This window comes from Pelobates fuscus, chromosome 6 (genome assembly GCF_036172605.1).
Source record: "Pelobates fuscus isolate aPelFus1 chromosome 6, aPelFus1.pri, whole genome shotgun sequence".
Taxonomy (NCBI): Eukaryota; Metazoa; Chordata; class Amphibia; order Anura; family Pelobatidae; genus Pelobates; species Pelobates fuscus.
In genome coordinates, this window is record NC_086322.1 from 51,549,476 (window position 1) to 51,569,650 (window position 20,175).

General features: G+C 40.6%; 1 protein-coding gene across 1 annotated transcript in view; it reads left to right on the forward strand.

Annotated features, from left to right (window-relative positions):
* The window catches only part of CFAP99 (cilia and flagella associated protein 99), an 82,275-nt gene extending 62,846 nt beyond the window's left edge, over positions 1-19,429 (forward strand). The window contains exons 13-16 of the mRNA XM_063457691.1: positions 2,160-2,311; positions 3,839-4,044; positions 16,728-16,893; positions 19,108-19,429. Coding sequence (XP_063313761.1) covers positions 2,160-2,311; positions 3,839-4,044; positions 16,728-16,893; positions 19,108-19,248 — 665 coding nt within the window. The 3' untranslated portion in view covers positions 19,249-19,429. The remainder of the gene's footprint in view (positions 1-2,159; positions 2,312-3,838; positions 4,045-16,727; positions 16,894-19,107) is intronic.
* The last annotated feature ends 746 nt before the right edge of the window (positions 19,430-20,175 follow it).

A 20,175-nucleotide genomic window follows, 5' to 3' on the forward strand; every position in this document is an offset into this window, starting at 1 on the left:
AGTAAATTAGAATATTGTGAAAAGGGGCAATATTCTAGGCTCACAGTGTCCCACTCTAATCAGCTAAGTAAGCCATAACACCTGCAAAGGGTTTCTGAGCCTTTAAATCAGGGGTTCTCAACCCAGTCCTCAAAAGGTGTTTAGAAAAAGGGGGAAAAAAACACCTTAGACTCTAAGGTTTTTTTTTCTTTTTCTAAACACCTTAGACACACCCAGGTAATCCCTAAACCCTGGACTGGTAGGGGGTCCTTGAGGACAAGGTTGAGAACCCCTGCTTTAAATGGTCTCTCAGTCTGGTTCAGTAGGAATCACAATCATGGGGAAGACTGCTGTCCTGACAGTTGTGCAGAACACCATCATTGACACCCTCCATAAGGAGGGAAAGCCTCAAAAGGTAATTGCGAAGGAAGTTGCCAAAGTGCTGTATCAAAGCACATTAATAGAAAGTTATGTGGAAGGGAAAAGTGTGGAAGAAAAAAGTGCACAAGCAGCAGGGATGACCGCAGCCTGGAGAGCATTGTCAGGAAAAGGCTTTTCAAATGTGTTGGGGACTTTCACAAGGAGTGGACTGAGGCTGGAGTCAGTGCATCAAGAGCCACCACACACAGACGGATCCTGGACATGGGCTTCAGATGTCGTATTCCTCTTCTCAAGCCGCTCCTGAACAACAAACGTCAGAAGCGTCTTACCTGGGCTAAAGAAAAACAGACCTGGTCTGTTGCTCAGTGGTCCAAAGTCCTCTTTTCTGATGAGAGCAACTTTTGCATCTCATTTGGAAACCAAGGGCCCAGAGTCTGGAGGAAGAATGGAGAGGCACACCCTGCAAGATGCTTGAAGTCCAGTGTGAAGATTCCACAGCCTGTGTTTTTTGATTTGGGGAGCCATGTTATCTGCTGGTGTTGGACCACTGTGCTTCATTAAGTCCAGGGTCAACGCAGCCGTCTACCAGGAGATTTTGGAGCACTTCATGCTTCCTTCCCCAGACGAGCTTTATGGGGATGCTGACTTCATTTTCCAGCAGGACTTGGCACCTGCCCACACTGCCAAAAGCGCCAAAGCCTGGTTCAATGACCGTGGGATTACTGTGCTTGATTGGCCAGCAAACTCGCCTGACCTGAACCCCATAGAAAATCTATGGGGCATTGCCAAGAGATAGATGAGAGACATGAGACCGAACCATGCAGAAGAGCTGAAGGCTGCTATTAAGGCATCCTGGTCTTCCATAACACCTCAGCAGTGCCACAGGCTGATAGCTTCCATGCCACGCCGCATTGAGGCAGTAATTGCTGCAAAAGGGGCCCAAACCAAGTACTGAGTCCATATGCATGCTTCTACTTTTCAGAGGTCCGATATTGTTCTATGTACACTCCTTGTTTTATTGATTGCATGTAATATTCTAATTTACTGAGATTGTGGATTTGGGGTTTTCATGAGCTGTAAGCCATAATCATCGCACTTATGACAAATCACGGCTTGAACTATCTTGCTTTGGATATAATGTGTCTATCTCATACATTAATACTGAAATAAATGAACTTTTGCACGATATTCTAATTTTTTGAGTATCCCCTGTATGTCTTACAAAATGATGACATCTGATCTCTCTTTAGTAAATTGGCTTTTTAGTCCCCTTTCCCTCTTTGCTACTTCTGCATTTTCATGTGGACATATGCAATGTGTATGGGTTGTGTTACGTGTGTCCAGGTAGACTGTAATAATGTATCCTCACTGTCCTTGATAAGGTCTTTATGGGCACAGTGGTGTCAGTGTTGGTTAGCTGTTTGTTTGAAGAAAAGAAATATTACTTTTTCTGTTTAAATAAAAAAAAAAAAATATTTTCTAAATGAGCATATTTTAGGTAAAGTATAGATGATAGTTTGTTTTGGGTACACACGCCTATATGTACGAGCTTGTTTAGGGCCAGCTCATACACCATGCCTACCTCAGTTAGTGCACCACCATGCGGACAATACAGAAACGTGTTGATCAAAATGAGTCAAGCCTTGCATTGCCTGTATGTTGGTGAATAAAGGGTCACTATAATGGACTAACATGCCCACTATGCTCAGTCACACAGCACACAGCTGCTGTTTCAGACTGCCTGTCTTATGATGCCTTGCAAACAAATGAATAAACACATATAATGATCACTTTTTCAGTGCAAGAAGTGATAGAGGAGAGCCGGGAGCTTCTAAGTCAAGCTTTGGAGGAAGCAGAAGAGGAACTAAAGAAGAAATTTGAGTTGATTCGTGAGATACGAGCTATTGAATCTATACCAATCATTACTCATAAGTTTGTGGACTTAACAGAAGTGAGTCTGTCTGTCTGTCTATTTATCTGTCTGTCTGTCTGCCGGTCTGTCTGCTTGAATGTCCGCCTCATCCTGGAATAGTGCTCTTTAATGGGTTGTATGATTGTCATTGCTTTTTCTAAAATCTGTGCTTCATCCTGCTATCCTTAATTTCCATTGTTCTAATTTTTATTATTATTAAAATGTCCCTTTCCTGGCTTACTCTGCTGGTGCGATATGGATGACTGTACTAAATATACATTTTGTAACAGTCTTGAACCTACATTTGAACATGTCTGTGCTCTGTCTTTTTGATCCAATTTTTAATCACTATCTGCACATGTGCAATCTAATTTGTCCTTTATCCAGTTTTGTTGTTCTGTGTTGCCTTGGCCTAGTAGAAATAACTGCTCTCTTTCTCTGTAATAATTCATTACAACCTCTATCATACATTCTGACCCATCAGGACCCTGTACATTTCTAATCTAACATTTTCTATTTATAACTAAGTTGGAAGTAGCCATTGACTGTTTTTCCTGGTGGCCAAAACGTCAATCCTGGCACACATAGGTTATCCATAGTATCCGATATTGTTGTTGAAAAGCTTAAAGGAACACTATAGTCACCTACATTACTTTAGCTAAATAAAGCAGTTTTAGTGTATAGATCATTCCCCTGCAATTTCACTGCTCAATTCACTGCCATTTAGGAGTTAAATCACTTTGTTTCTGTTTATGCAGCCCTAGCCACACCTCCCCTGGCTATGATTGACACAGCCTGCATGAAAAAAACTGGTTTCACTTTCAAACAGATGTAATTTACCTTAAATAATTGTATATCAATCTCTAAATTGAACTTTAATCACATACAGGGGGCTCTTGCAGGGTCTAGCAAGCTATTAACATAGCAGGGGATTAGAAAATCTTAATTAAACAGAACTTGCAATAAAGAAAGCCTAAATAGGGCTCTCTTTACAGGAAGTGTTTATGGAAGGCTGTGCAAGTCACATGCAGGGAGGTGTGACTAGGGTTCATAAACAAAGGGATTTAACTCCTAAATGGCAGAGGATTGAGCATTGAGGCCGCAGGGGCATGTTATATACACCAAAACTGCTTCATTAAGCTAAAGTTGTTCAGGTGACTATAGTGTCCCTTTAACATAGCTTGAAATCTCACACCACATTTGACCGCCCATTCTTTAATCACTGACAGGGTTAATCACTAAACTCTCACTTGTAGCAAATTAAAATCTGAGACACTGAAAATTTTTCCAGAGACAGGGACAGAGGCGTGACTTTAAAAAAAAAATCTTCTTGACCACAAGACTAAAGCAGTAGCCCAATCTACTTGTCCGCCATGATAATCTATTGATCCTGGCAAAAAACTTTCTAACTTTCTCTAAAGCTAGCCTAAAGCTAGCCTTAATTCACAAACTGCAGTGATTCGCATGGTTTCCGATCCCTGCTCTCCAGCTATCCTTGGCAATGTCTGCTACCTGCTTTAAGTCTGTCTTTTCTCATGTCTCTGTGATTTGATTTGTTTTGCACAGACTGCTGGACATAGATTGAACTGTGAGATGTCTCTGGTGGAGCTGTACGAGCGCTTAGCAATAGCGAAGGATGCACAGAGCAAGGCAGAGGAAGATAAACGGGACCAGATCCTCAATGAAAAGCAGGCAAAGCAACAGCATCTCCTGGACACTCTGGAGCAGATCTCATTTCACAGAGCCGCCATGGGAAAAGCTTCTATATTGAAGTTAGTAATAGCACCATGCGCTGCATGATTTGTGCTTCAGTGGCGATATCTATACACGGGCATTATCTGTCTGAGTTTAAAACAACATGAGACAGCGGCAGTAAAACCTAATGAAGATAGACTTCTGTTGGTATAACATTTTCAAGGTTATTCCCTAAACTCGGCATTGGAGGAAATTAAGATCCGAATGACAAAGATGAGGCTAAAATAGCCACGTTTTGCCTAGCGATGAGTTGGAGACATTTTCTTGATCAGCTTTTTATTCCTCTGTTTCACCATTCAGATTTTACTTAGCTACAATTTGGAGTTTTGGGAATAACACTTGTGAACATTGTATATTATGTTCTCCATACGGTGGGTTTACTTAACCCTTGGAGTGTGTTTATCACTATAATTTAGATAAACACTCCAAACACCTAAAGCACTTTATCTTGCACAAATACTCTAATTGTAAAGAGTGTGTCCTCTTTTTTTTTTCATTTTACAAAAAAATGCAGATTTCAATAGAAATTGACACTGTTATAAATTAACCTTGTTGCACCTCCCTGGTTGTCAATCAGACAACAGGTCCTATTACTTGATTAGCTCAGTGGAGATAAACTCAAAATGCAGACAATGGCCAAGAGCACCAAATAATTCTCATTGAGCTGCATTGGGAAGTCTGTAATTGGACAGCCACAGAAAGTCTGTGAGGACTTGAAAAGGCTGCAGACAGCAAATCTGCAGCTTTTACAAGCTGTGTGTAGATATACCCCCCAATGAAAAAAGTGCATAATTAAATGCATGTATGCTTTCTATGGTGACATATTTACTAAAAGGTGTTTGGGAGGGGATGTTGTCTTTTTAAAAATATATATTTGGGTAGTGGAGTGTGCCTTTTAGTTTTTTTTGCAATGTATTTATCTAGGCCAGGGATAGGCAACCTTCGGCACTCCAGATGTTGTGGACTACATTTCCCATAATGCTCTTACACCCATAATAGAAACATAGCATGTGACGGCAGATAAGAACCATTCGGCCCATCTAGTCTGCCCAATTTTCTAAATACTTTCATTAGTCCTTGGCCTTATCTTATAGTTAGGATAGCCTTATGCCTAACCCACGCATGCTTAAACTCCTTTACTGTGTTAAAATAATGCTGGCAAAGCATCATGGGAGGTGTAGTCCAAAACATCTGCAGTGCCGAAGGTTGCCTATGCCTGATCTAGGCTCTCCCTAAGCTAAAATGGTAATCCAGATGTGAACCCCCGTGCTCACTGTGTCTTGAGGGGTATCAGTTATACCTCGCTAACGTGGCCCAAAGAGGGCCAAAATAATAGTCCAGGTCTGCTATATCTCTTGTGCAGAAGGGACTTACCAGCATTTCAGATCTGGACTGCCCTTATAGGCGGGACCAGTCTTTTATGAAAATGCTATCGGTTCTCACTATAATGGCACAAGTTATCAAAAAACACTTTTTTGAGACCTAAGCAAGGACTAACAGAAGGGCAAGCTTTTTTGCCCATTCTCAGAGTTCTCATGTTCTCTGTTTTTGATGCATTGCATTTACTTAGGCTCTTCCTAAGTTAAAAAGGTAATCTGGACGAGGACCTCATGTTCTCTGTGCCTAAAAGGTATCCGCTACACCTCCCTGACGAGGCCCAATGAAGGCCAGACTTGTTAGCATTTCAGATCTGGATTGTCCTCATGGGCTGGATGAGTCTGATATGCAAATGGTATAGATTTACTTTGTAATGGCTCAAGTGAGCAAAAACATTTAGTGTGGACTAACTCTAGGGCAACCTACTGAGGTTTCTCTGAGTTTTTGTCTGTTCTCTGAGTTTTTATATTCTCTGTTTTATGTTGCAATCTATGAAAATGTATTGCAGATCCAATATACTTAGGGATAGGATCAGGCATCATCCGCATGTAGTGATTATATGAAAGACAGCCACAACATGCTCTACTGGAGACCAAATTACTGCAAGCATGCTGGGATTCTAGATCAGTACACCCAGGAAAGTAATTCAAGCTGATTCTTAAATTGTCTACAGTCCTGAAATGAGTGACCCGTCATAAATCTAACAGCATAAAACGCAGAATAACTAGCATTTATTCTTCCGTGCCCTGTACAAAAGCATAATGGTTTTATTGAATCACAGATTCAAAATAGCAGTGCGGCCAACTTTTCAGTCACCCAAGAGCATCCATGGAATACCAAAACTGAAACTAAAAGAGTACATCTAATGTAATATCAATGTGTATTATTTTGTAATGAATACATATAAGTTAATACCTCTTCTCAGTGAATCTCCTTGCTTACCCTTGTAACGTCAAAGCACGATCTTTATCCCTTGTTGGTCACAGAGGCTGTAACATGATGCCATTTTTCCTTGATGTGCTGGTAATGGATTTTCAGTATTTCTGTAAAACCTAAACGGGTCAGTAGCTTATTTCTATTAACAATGCCATAGTCAACACATGGGATGCCGTTCTCTTAGAAAACCCCAACACCCAACTGGAATGTATGGATTTCTCTAACGCTATTTCAGGGATATCACATCTTTCCACATATAACACTTTATTATGTAACTGACACACTGTTATATAATTCAACACATCAATTTTAGTATCGCCTGCCTATAAATGGCACTTTATTGCTGTCTGACTTCACACACACACCATTATTTTGCCATTTATTCTTTTCCATGTTATTAGTTTTGGAGTATGAGCCCAGCCAGTGAGTTTGCCTATGAATGTGTTCTGTCTGGCCCTACCATGGCTAGTGACCCTGAATTTGGCTGCTTTGCACCCAGATCCTCACTAGTGACTCATATTGTCTATTAAGTATATGTAAACATATGGGCCAACGCGTTTCATTATGCTTATCCTAAATCTGCCAGTGGGTCTACACACCTTGAACAGTAAGGCATTGTTAAAGAGAGTAATAGCCAAAAGCAGCTAGAAGTTATCAATTGTCCATCTCACTGTCACGTTTAAACATTTGTTATGAAGGAACACAACTGCAGATTTCGTATAGTTTGAATATTTATTAAAGAAAGTAAAAGGTAAAGACTTTAATTCCACTTTACAGGTACTGTAGCATTAAGTAATAAACGATAAATGAAGTCCACAGTTACATGCACTGTAGCTTTAAGGAGTAAACGGAACTGAAGCAGCAAGAGTCCTTTAGTAGTATTAGTTAATTAGATGATAAGAAGTTACAATAGCTGTTCCATAGACTTTAACTGAAGAAAGATAGATGCAGCTAACTGAGACAAGTATGTGTTGAAGTTAGCTGTAACGGTTGGCTTTAACGAAGGACTTTGGAGACAGGAAATAACAGCTTTAGATGCAACGTTTATCAGAGAAGTTTTACTTAGCTTCCGGCTTATAGAACACTGGTTCCCGAGATTCCTCAGAGGCAGATTATCCTGCATGGATAGAGTTCAGCTTTAGCCGTGGATGAGGAAAGGTGAAGGGAACTTTGCAGAGTTTTTCAGTCCGGTCTGGTAGCAGAGGCTTTCACAACGAAGTTGTAGCCGGGTTGTGAGTAAGGAACGTAGTTCAATAATCCAGCCCTGATCAGCTGGTGCAGTCAGATTAAATAGGGAGACCGAGTCATGAAGAGGTGTGGCTAAGCTCCGTGGAACCAGGAAGTAAGGGGATATTATAGTTAAGGCATGACAGTATCCCCTCCTTAATGAGCAACCTCTGGGTGCTATTGACTTGGTTTAGAAGGGTAGCGTTTGTGAAACTGGGAAACTAATTTGTCAGCATGAACGTCAGAGGAGTTTTCCCATGTATCTTCATCAACTCCATATCCTTTCCATCTGATGAGATATTGTAAGGAGCCACGATGGAACCTTGAATCCAGTATACTTTGAATCTCGTATTCTTCTTCACCCTGGACCAATATGGGATCAGGAGAAGTAGTGAGATTTCTTTGGAAAGGGTCAGGATGATGAGGCTTCAGCAAGGACAATTGATTGGATCTTTGGCATACAGAACAAGATTTGACATAAGATTCGATAGTTTGGTCTTGACGAGGCCACCAACAGTATCTTTTAGACAATTCAAGGGTCCTTTTCATATCTGGATGACCTGCCAGAGGAGAATCATGAATTAATTCAAGTATTTTAATCCTGAAGGAGGGAGGCACGTAAATCCGGTCTTTGAAATAGTAGAGACCGTTTTTCTTAGATAATTTCATTAATTTAGGAAGTTCAAGAGCATCTTCACTGAGACCTTTAATGTCGTCAATAAGAGAAGATAAGATTCCAATGACTTTAGGCGAAGGAGGTACTTGAGGAGTTTTGTGTTGAGAAAGGACAGCTCCAATTGCAAATTCCGAAGCATCCGTTTCAAGGACATAAGGATATGAAGGATTTGGAAGTTGAAGGATAGGAGCTGTTGTAAACTTTCTCTTTAATTCACCAATGATTGTAGGAGGAGGAGACTCCAGTTCGGTGTCAGAACAACATTAGGTTTTAGCTAGTTCTTTCGTAGACTGAAGAATTGGAATACGTTGCAAGCATGTTTTCTTGCAATAATCAGAATCAAATGCAAGAGAGAAGGGAAACCATGAGATTTGAGGGTTGTGGTTCCTTAACCAGTTGATCCCCAATATAATAGGAAAAAATGGTGATGAGATGACATCAAATATAAGACTTTCCGTATGAGTATGATTGATGGTTACTTTTAGAGGGATGGATTCATGAAGTATTGGTCCCGATGAGATGAGGGACCCGTCAATCACTTTAACAGGTACAGAAGTTCTTTTACGAACACAAGGAATTTTATTCTTTGTTACAAAGGCTGAGTCGATGAATACTCCATTTGCACCGGAATCGATAACAGCCTTGGTTATGATTCTTTTATTGTCCCACTGTAATACAAGAAAGATAGGGGACATTTGAGTATTTGCTGTAGAGGGAAGTACACTTAGGATGGAAGAGGCATGAGACGGCCTTCTGCCTTTTGTCCGTTTCAATGAAGGACAATCAGAGACTGAATGAACTTGAGAGGCACAATACATGCAGAGGTTTAACATACGTCTTCGATTTTTCTCTTCAGGAGTGAGGGGACTTCTTATTATCCCTATTTCCATAGGTTCGATTGGTTCAGATGGGTTGTCAGGAGGCTTTGGAGCCCCTAGTTCCATAGGTTCACTTGTTAAGGAAGTCTTTTCTGGAGCTTTTGAGGGAGTGAAAGGTTTGCGGTCTTTTGAAAGAAAAAGAGACTTTTCGGCCTTTCTTTCTCTTAATCTTCTGTCAATGCTGATTGATAGGCGAATTAGAGCGTTCAAATTAGTAGGGAGTTCTGTTCTAGATAATTCATCTTTTACAGCTTCCGATAAACCAATTCGAAACTGGTTGCGCAATGTGATGTCATTCCATTGCGTTTCTATAGCCCATCTTTTGAATTCAGCAATGTAATCTTCAACGGGTCTATTTCTTTGCTGTAGTGTTCTGATTGTTAAATCAGCTGTAGCTTGTTTGTTAGGATCTTCATAGAGAAGAGACATGGCTTCAAAAAATTCATCCAGTGAATCTAAGATGGGGTCATCGTTTTCCAGAAAGGAATGAGCCCATGACATAGGTTCACCTCTTAGAAAGGAAATAACCGAACAAACTTTAGTTCTTTCTGTAGGGTAGGATCGAGGTTTCAAAGCAATTAACAATTTGCAAGAGTTGAGGAACTCCCTGTATCTGGAACGATCTCCATAGAACTTTTCAGGGTTACACACAGCAGGATCACTAGCCGAGTGCAGAGTAGTATGAGGAGTATGAGTTTGTAAATCTCTGATATAAGTGAGAAGTCTTTCGTTAGTAACTTGCAGGTCTTGCACACTTTGGGCTAGTGCATTAACTCTTTGATTCAACGTAGTTATAGTAGAATCGAAATCTGCTGGATCCATTACAATGGCTGGATTATTCTGTCACGTTTAAACATTTGTTATGAAGGAACACAACTGCAGATTTCGTATAGTTTGAATATTTATTAAAGAAAGTAAAAGGTAAAGACTTTAATTCCACTTTACAGGTACTGTAGCATTAAGTAATAAACGATAAATGAAGTCCACAGTTACATGCACTGTAGCTTTAAGGAGTAAACGGAACTGAAGCAGCAAGAGTCCTTTAGTAGTATTAGTTAATTAGATGATAAGAAGTTACAATAGCTGTTCCATAGACTTTAACTGAAGAAAGATAGATGCAGCTAACTGAGACAAGTATGTGTTGAAGTTAGCTGTAACGGTTGGCTTTAACGAAGGACTTTGGAGACAGGAAATAACAGCTTTAGATGCAACGTTTATCAGAGAAGTTTTACTTAGCTTCCGGCTTATAGAACACTGGTTCCCGAGATTCCTCAGAGGCAGATTATCCTGCATGGATAGAGTTCAGCTTTAGCCGTGGATGAGGAAATGTGAAGGGAACTTTGCAGAGTCTTTCAGTCCGGTCTGGTAGCAGAGGCTTTCACAACGAAGTTGTAGCCGGGTTGTGAGTAAGGAACGTAGTTCAATAATCCAGCCCTGATCAGCTGGTGCAGTCAGATTAAATAGGGAGACCGAGTCATGAAGAGGTGTGGCTAAGCTCCGTGGAACCAGGAAGTAAGGGGATATTATAGTTAAGGCATGACACTCACCTGTAACAAACAATCTGGGTTATTTTTCAACATTTTGTCAGAGTAAAGGGACACACTCCTCCCGACCCCAACGATAAGATATTTTAACATTAAATGCCCCTAATTTAATGGAAACCCATAGTGATAGCTAAGGAAAGCAGGAAATGGTTGAGCTCTCCCTACTACGATGGTCACCGATTTTAGGACATATTACCATTTACTTGCTTCTCGTTCCCTTTTTTAATGAATGAGAAGCAGCCAGCTGATCAGGGCTCTCATGCACGTACTGTTTTACTCTGCCTTATAAGAACTGTGAGAGAGCCATACTTGTTAGAAATTTACCATTTACCAAAAATAAAATGTGCTTTCCAGAAATTAGTGGTACAAGTGGATTTACAGTTTGTACAATGACCAAAAAAAAACACAAACAAACACAAAAACTAATTTTAGGAATTTACATCCAAATATTCCTACAGCAGAACTCTTGTGCAGAACTCTTGTCCTCTAAATATCCTTCAAAACCGATCATTCTTTCAATAACATTCTAAATTCAAGAAAGCACAGAAAAAATGTTTCTCTGTGTTTTGTCCTATGAGAACTGAATTACTGATCTCTTGTAGGGCTTTTCTAAAATAACACATTCCACCAATTTGTTACAACATCAATGAAGCATGAGATTCATCATGATGAGTCGCATTGTTCAACAAATCTAGGAAGTCACTAGGGTATCACACTAATGTTAATAATCTTCTAAGTTATGGCTAGGAACTAATTAAACTCTTCATTGGCATGAAGGAGTATTACACAAAGAAAAAGGTTTCTAAGCTTCAAAACATCATCCTGGCCCTTTTATGTTCAGTTTAATCTTCCTGATGATGTTGTATGATTCCAAATAAGAGGTTTCAGAAGGCAAACCTGCCACCGTAACTCATTAAATCACATTACGTGACCTGAAGGGTAATGTGTAAAACAGGTTCTACCTTCAACTCTTACTTTCATGCAATGGAAAAAAACTGTGGAAACTGGGATAGATCTTGTAAAATATCAGGAAATGGATAAGGCTTGATGCACTAAAATAATGGAGAGGTGATACATTATAACTACCGGTAGGTATGCAAGGTTTAGCATTCTAAATATATTAAATGAGATTCCAGCCAATCACAGTGCTCCAAAGGAGGTCAACTTAGTTTAGCCTATAGAGGAGGAAAGAATAAAAGTAGACAGTTTTTAAAAAAACACTCAAGGTTCCAATGCAATTTAAGTGCATATTCATACCGTATTCTTCCCAACGTATAAGCCTTTTTAGTTTTGCCCCCCAAAAAGTGTTTCAAACCCCGCCACCTTAGTCAGGCTAATGTAGAAATGTGGAGACGTGATAATCCATAAAAAGAGAAGTGTGTTCATATAGAATTCTCTCCAAATAGTGAACATTTGTGTTGAAAAATTGTAAGATGACTGGGAGGGATGTATATTGGGGCTGTCTAAACCAAGACAGGCATTGTAGTGAATGTACCATGGAATTAGAAATTTTAGGGGGAAATAGCTGTAAAATCGTAACAATTTTGTAGCTTGATTGTTGCCGAACTCCCAACCTTCCTGCTTTTTGTGGGACAGGCCCAATTCCAGGCTTCTGTCCTTCCTCTCAATTTTGTTCCCTGCTATTCCACTTTTGGGGACACCAGGGAACTGTCCCCAAAAAGGGTAGTAAGGGCACATCTTTAGACATGCCTCCACTACACTCAGGGCAGTGCAACCATGCAGAAAGAGCTCAAACAGTGAGCGCACCATGCATGGTCTGCCCTTAGTTGGTCAGCCTGCTTGACTAGTACACGCAAGGCTGACTTACCAATACTTTGGATGGATAATCCCCCTTTCTGGGCAGGTCCACCACCTTTTGTTGCTGCCAGTGACATCACTGGCCCACTATTTATACTCCTCCCACCAGTGTCCCACTTCCCACGTATGTGGTTGTTGCCTAAAAGTTGCAATTCTCTGGTCAATTCTTTGCCATTTCCGGTCTATCTCAATAAACGCCACTAACCAGAAAATATCGCTGCTGCCTATTGAGCAGAATAAATGGGACAAACAACTATATAATAAAAGCTTTACAGTTTACCTTAACCTTTCACAAGCCCCCTGCATCTTTCTATATTGGATACACTGCCTGCTCCCAGGGGTTCAGATTCATTTTCCCTCATAGAATTTGTGAGTTAAAATAAGTCATTGTTCAATGCTCCTGTTTGGCAGTACTGTACATGTTCAGGTATCCAGTCTGCATATAAAATGTGTAAAATAAATAAATAACCCAGCATATTATCTGATTTATCCAGCGATGGCAGCATAATTAGCTAATTTTCTAGACAGCAAATTTACATGCAGACCCAGTGCATCTGCACTAATACATACAGGTTAGGAAGCAGAGATGGCTTATTTGCATTGCACAGCTGTGAACACTTCCATTTAGTAGAAAGGGAAAGTGTTAGAAATAATTTATGCCGGTACCAGGTATGGGCAACTGCTCAAGATGCTGTAAACGCTGATGTAAAACGATGTTTGTCCAGCTCAAGCTTGCTGAGCATTATGTGAGCTGGACTCTGCAGCACGTGGGTGCTGTAGTTTCCTGTTCCTTATGTGTCAAAGTTGCAAGAGTAGACTTGGAAAGTACTCTATGAGGGTTAGGCGTCTTGAAACTGTGACAAAATGAGGGAAGATTGTAACTGGAATTTGGATGGATGGGGAAAGTCTGAGGTTAGCTGTGACGGGATGAGAAGAGGAAAAGGGTAACAAGATGTGAAAATGGCAGGGTGTAATTGTAACAGAATGGGTAGATGGCAAGGTGTAAATGTAACAGAATGGGTAGATGGCAGAGGGTAATTGTAACAGAATGGGTAGATGGCAGGGTGTAACTGTAACAGAATGGGTAGATGGCAGGGGGTAATTGTAACAGAATGGGTAGATGGCAGGGGGTAACTGTAACAGAATGGGTAGATGGAAGGGGGTAACTGTAACAGAATGGGTAGATGGCAGGGGGTAATTGTAACAAAATGGGTAGATGACAGGGGGTGACTGTAACAGTATGTGAAGATGGCAGGGGGTAAGTGTAACAGAATAGGTAGGGCGTAACAGTATGCAAAGATGGTAGGGGGTAACTGTAACAGAATGGGTAGATGGCAGGGGGTAACTAACAGAATGGGTAGATGGCAGGGGGTAATTGTAACAAAATGGGTAGATGACAGGGGGTGACTGTAACAGTATGTGAAGATGGCAGGGGGTAAGTGTAACAGAATAGGTAGGGGGTAACAGTATGCAAAGATGGTAGGGGGTAACTGTAACAGGATGGAAAGATGGCAGAGGGTAACTGTAACAGCATGGGTAGATGGAAGGGGGTAACTGTAACAGAATAGGTAGATGGAAGGGGGTAACTGTAACAGAATGGGTAGATGACAGGGGGTGACTAACAGTATGTGAAGATGGCAGGGGGTAACTGAAACAGAATAGGTAGGGGGTAACAGTATGCAAAGATGGCAGGGGGTAACTGTAATAGAATGGGTAGATGGCAGGGGGTAACTAACAGAATGGGAAGATGGCAGGGGGTAACTGTAACAGGATGGAAAGATGGCAGAGGGTAACTGTAACAGCATGGGTAGATGGCAGGGGGTAACTGTAGCAGGATGCAAAGATGGCAGGGGGTAATTGTAACAGCATGGGTAGATGGCACGGGGTAATTGTCACAGGATGCGGAGATGGCAGGGGGTAATTGTAACAGGATGGGAAGATGGCAGGGGATAACAGTAATAGGATGAACAAATGGCAGGGGATAACGTGACAGGGTGATGAGATGGCAGAGGGTAACGTGACAGGATGATAAGATGGCAGGGAGTAACATGACATGATGGGAAGATGGCACGGGGTAACTGTAACAGGATGGAAAGATGGCAGGGTGATAAGATGGCTGGGGGAACATGACAGGATGGGAAGATGGCTGGGGGTAACTGTAACAGGATGGGAAGATGGCAGGGGATAACTGAAACAGAATAGGTAGGGGGTAACAGTATGCAAAGATGGCAGGGGGTAACTGTAATAGAATGGGTAGATGGCAGGGGGTAACTAACAGAATGGGAAGATGGCAGGGGGTAACTGTAACAGGATGGAAAGATGGCAGAGGGTAACTGTAACAGCATGGGTAGATGGCAGGGGGTAACTGTAGCAGGATGCAAAGATGGCAGGGGGTAATTGTAACAGCATGGGTAGATGGCACGGGGTAACTGTAACAGGATGGAAAGATGGCAGGGTGATAAGATGGCTGGGGGAACGTGACAGGATGGGAAGATGGCTGGGGGTAACTGTAACAGGATGGGAAGATGGCAGGGGGTAACGTGACAGGATGGGAAAATGGCAGGGGGAACATGACAGGATAAGATGGCAGATCAGGTGGTAGCTATGTTAGGGTGGAGGGTGGACAGAATAGGTTGAAGAAGGGAGTTACTCTGATAGGACGGATGGGGAAAAGTCAGTGGGTAGCTGCGATTAGATATGAATTTAGGGCATAGGCTAATGTGACCGGATCGGTGGAGGGCATAAGGCGTTTGCAACAAGATCGAGTGAAGAGGGCAGTAGGTAACTATGACAGTGTCAGGAATAAGTACTATCCATTCCCTTCCATTATCTTGACAGCAAACATTTTTCAATTGTATGAAGAAAATGTTCTGCTCTATGTGTTCTGGCAGTCAGTGGTCAAAAATACTTTTGTTCAAACATGAGAAACCAATGATAAGGATTTAATTATGGGATACAGGACCCTAAAGACAATGCAGAAAATGAACTTGGTGCCTTGAGAGACAAGCTGACCACGCAGAACTGGCTGGAATTGGCTCCATTAGGCATCTTTGGTGAACACTGACGTCTGGAGTCAGATGTGGAATGTTTTGATGCCACTATCTGACACAGATCGTCTTTTCGATCTTGACAACGCAAAAATAATCAGTTATAAAGCACTTATCATTGCCAAATTACTGCCATTACCTACGTTATATAGAGAGTAATGATATGCTGGGGACTTAATGAACACTGCTTATGGTTAGAGATAAATGTCATTTTTCCATAATAAATCATCTTTTTGTAAAAGTAAAGCTTACTTTATCAAATGTATATCTACCCAGTATATCCTTTGTTTAACCCCTTAAGGACCAAACTTCTGGAATAAAAGGGAATCATGGCATGTCACACATGTCATGTGTCCTTAAGGGGTTAAAAAGACTAGAAGGGTTAATCACTAAAATGTAATATTTTGGAGGTTTCAATCCCAACAGATAAATTGGGAAAATTATCCAATTCAGCTACTCTCACTTCTCTCGTTACTTGGCATGTCCGAGCGCTGTGATTGGTTGGTCACTAGCATTTTTATTTGGCCTTTTTGGGGGGCAGAAGAGAAGAAGAATTAGAAGAAAGTAGACTTCTGATGGTAAGTATAATTGCCCCCCCCCACACCAATATTATTAAGGTTTGCCCAGCTGCCCAGTTGCTAGTATTAATGTTTAGTAAACATGTCCCCACCTGCCAGATAACATATGGGGGCAGAATACCTTCATTGTAGCAATAAAGGGGTTTTATTGACTCTCGATAGGATTTTTCTTTACTATTATTTTTGTTTTTGTCTACTTTTTCCATGGTGCGGCTGGCTAACAAGCGCTACTCATCCACCACATAATTAACCCCCGTGATGCCGAGGTATTTTCAGCACTGTCAGCAGGCAAATAGCTCTTCAAATAAACATGTACTTGCAAATAGCAAGTGAATTATAATTTGCGATTCTGGTGCTGTAGATTGGTTCGGATGAGTTCAGAAAAACAGCGATTTCCTCATCTGAACCAATGTTACAGAATTAGTCGGACTCACTAAATTCTGACCACATTTGGTTTTAGTAGCTATGAGAATACCATGAGAAGACCACGCAAGTCGATGGCTGATGACAAAGTCTATTTGTATGCTGCCACTTACTTTTTTAATTAACAGAGAAGTATATACTTTTCTTAATGGCTATATAGAACACCAATTTACATAATTTTTTTTTTTTACAACAGAAATGAAGAAAAGAAAACAAAATCTCAGCTCAGTAAAGCTATCATTGCAAACGATGATCGTGTCTTAGAACTGCAGAGGAAACTAGAAGAGAAAGTGACAGAACGCAAAAAGCAAACAGAGTCATTAAAGTTAACGCCCTCTCGGAATATTAGCAGATCCTCCAAGGTTAGTAAAAAAAGCTGCGCAGAGGTGGTCACCAGTTGGACAGATTAATGATTATTATTCTTTGAATTTGCTGGCTTTGAGCTAGCTAGATGCTCCAGATTTGAGTATTTATTACTGAGCCTACAGAACAGGACGCCACCTGCTGGCCAAGGGAAGCATTGCCCAATCCCATGAATCAGCCATTACCCTTAAAGCCGCAATGTCACGCCAAACTTACCTCTTCTCAATCGCTTCCTCTTGTCTTCCTATTTCCTACTCTGTCTGTCTTTTTTCATTTTCCAGCTATTTCTAATGAAAAACATAAGACAAAGTAGGGACTAATTTTGTCTTGTGTATTTTTCTACACTTGACTTTCTTAAGAATCTTTAAGTAAGATGAACTCCTGTGTCAAAGAAAATTTTCCCATAATACTCACCCCTCCTCCGTATTCTCGAGTTGCCTCCTTTCAACTTTCCGAGCGTCCAGTCATGCAGACTAGGGCACAGGCAAAATGCCCTGAATTTCGTCCAAACAGAATGTCGACAGTTTGTCCATTTGTTTTTGGACGAAATTCGGTCATTATGTTGAGTTCGGAATATCATTCGGTACCCTGTGGGATTGCAATATAATTGCAGTCCTACAAGAATTAGAGAGCTATCTAATATAAAGCTAAACAATCGAAATTGGTATTTCAGACAACTTTACTAATACTAACTAACAAATACTTAGTATTAGTAAATAAGGGAGTTTAAAATCTCCCTCCTGCCACTACTCACTATGCCGCGAGTAAGGGCATGTCTACTAAACAGTAAGCAGCTAGTGGTTGCTCACTGTTGTAAAAAAAGAATCCCCTCAATCCAATAAAGGGCCCCGCAAGTGGGGTTTATAAACTAAATCAGTGGGTAGGAGCCCTAAATAATAATGAGTGGAATGTGGGGGCTATCTGTAAACTAAGGGGGAGGGGCAATAAACTAAATACCTGAAAAATACTACACTATTACTCTTTTTATTTCTTTACATCCTCTAGGAACTGCTGTAATCACTAGAGAAAATTGTGTTTTGTGACTCATATTAAAGGACCGCTATAGTCACCCAGACCACTTCAGCTAAATGAAGTGGTCTGGGTGCCAGGTCTCCCAGGTTTTAACCCTACAGCTGTAAACATAGCAATTTCAGAGAAAACATAGCAGTTTCAGAGAAAACATAGCAGTTTCTCTGAAACTGCTATGTTTACATTGCAAGGTTAATCCAGCCTCTACTGGCTGTCCTCCTGAAAATCGCATCCAGCGTACAGAACGTCCATAGGAAAGCATTGAGTAATGCTTTCCTATGGGCGGTTTGAATGCGCATTCGGCTCCACTCGGGAGCCAACGTCGGAGGGGGAGGAGAGGCCACCAACGCCGAGGGAGCCCGGCGCTGGATAAAGGTAAGTGGCTGAAGGGGTTTTAACCCCTTCAACGCCACGGGAGGGGGACCCTGAGGGTGGGGGGTCCTAAGGACTATATAGTGCCAGGAAAACGAGTTTGTTTTCCTGGCACTATAGTGGTCTTTTAAGTTTATTTAGAGATTTACATAGTATTTAAGTTGAAAAAAGACTCAAGTCCATCATGTTCAACATTTAAACCCTATTGCTTTATGCTGTTCATCCAACTGAAGCAATTTTTAGTTTGCCATAAAAGGAGAAAAATAGTTGACTCCATATTGTCAACCAGATTTATACTTGGAACAACAACCTTTTAACACAAATATGTATTTATTTGTACAATATTTTAACAGGAACAATATATTGAGAGTTCAAGTATGTCATGCATACTCTATCATTAATTATATCCTTAATTATTATGTTTTTGCACACACAAAAAAGAAGCATCCAGGCCTATTTACAAATCTGATATACTTTCACTGTATTTATTAACTGCCTCAATAAAAAGAGATTGCCAAAAAGAAAATAGTATCTGAGAAAAAGATCATTTGGATAAATATCTCCTTTAGATAGCTTTTATGTTTGTTTGTTTGTTTGTTTGTGTTTGTCTAATTTTTTTCCAATGTGAGTGATTTTTAAATAGTTTGGAGTAAAATAAAATAAAAAAAAAAATAGATTTAGAATGCAGGCAAAAAGTATCTGGTACTAACTAGGTCTTTCTTAGTGTAGATTAAAGTTTTCGCCATTTCCGTGACACCAACATGTTATGGTATGTCAGTGAAACATGGATCTAATGTTACCTTGTTTTACAGAACAATTTCGAAGACAGCCATTGGAAAGAACTTGAGGAAAGCCGCGAGCGCCAGGCTCAGCTTCTCCAACATGGCGTTCTGTCAAAAGGAGTAATGAATATGATAGCCGCCTATCAAGCAGCGAAAACCGGAGCGTGCTGAGATCATGGGCAACTATTTATTAGCATGGTCAAAATATTGTTACAGTCATTTTGTAGGGAAGACAATGTCACCTATCAGACCAAGTATGGATCGAACCAATTCAAAGCAGACACTCTATCTACAAATAACAAAATATACTTTGATGTTTGTGAAACTAGCGCTTAATGTGTTATTGTTGTGCATCATAAGCCTCGATACACCTGCTGCTCTGGACTCCAGGTTCCTCCAGATCTATGTATTTTGTTTATTACAGAGGAATGGGGTAGGAGCAGAACAAGAAGGACGCAATACACTAGCCTTTCTAGAAAACATGAAAATTTGGTCTGAAGTTTCTAGCATCAGATAATTGTAGATTTGAGTCCTTGGCTGCACAGATCTCCCTGCTCCTGCTCCATCTTGAAGCTCGAATTTAGTGGGTTCTGAGGACGACAGTCACACCCTGTACGAGCACACACTGGTTAGGGAGAGTTGGAGGAAGATCTGTGACACCAGTTCACATCTCCCATGCACCTGTTGTTTTTTTTTTTTTTTTTAAATAGACTGTTTTGGCTTTACAATTGGAACCTAGTTATCAACTTCCTCATAATGAATAACAGTTCTTTTTTTAGCACTGTTGGCATGTTTTGGATATTTTTTTCCACCTGAATGATTTTAATTAGTCTAGATTAACTAGATTTAGAGTTCAGACAAAACAAAGAGTCTGGTACCATTAATATTTAAACATTTTTCATTTGATGCATTATGAAGATTAACCTTTTGCTTCATCTTGCAATGAATGGAACATTGAACTTTGTGATGCAATACCAACATAGCATGAAAGGTCATCTGTTCATGTTCTAAGGGCTGGGAGAGCATTATGGGAAATGTAGTTTACAAACTTCAGGGCAGTCAAGGTTAGCAATCAAAAGACTCTGGTACCCAATATTT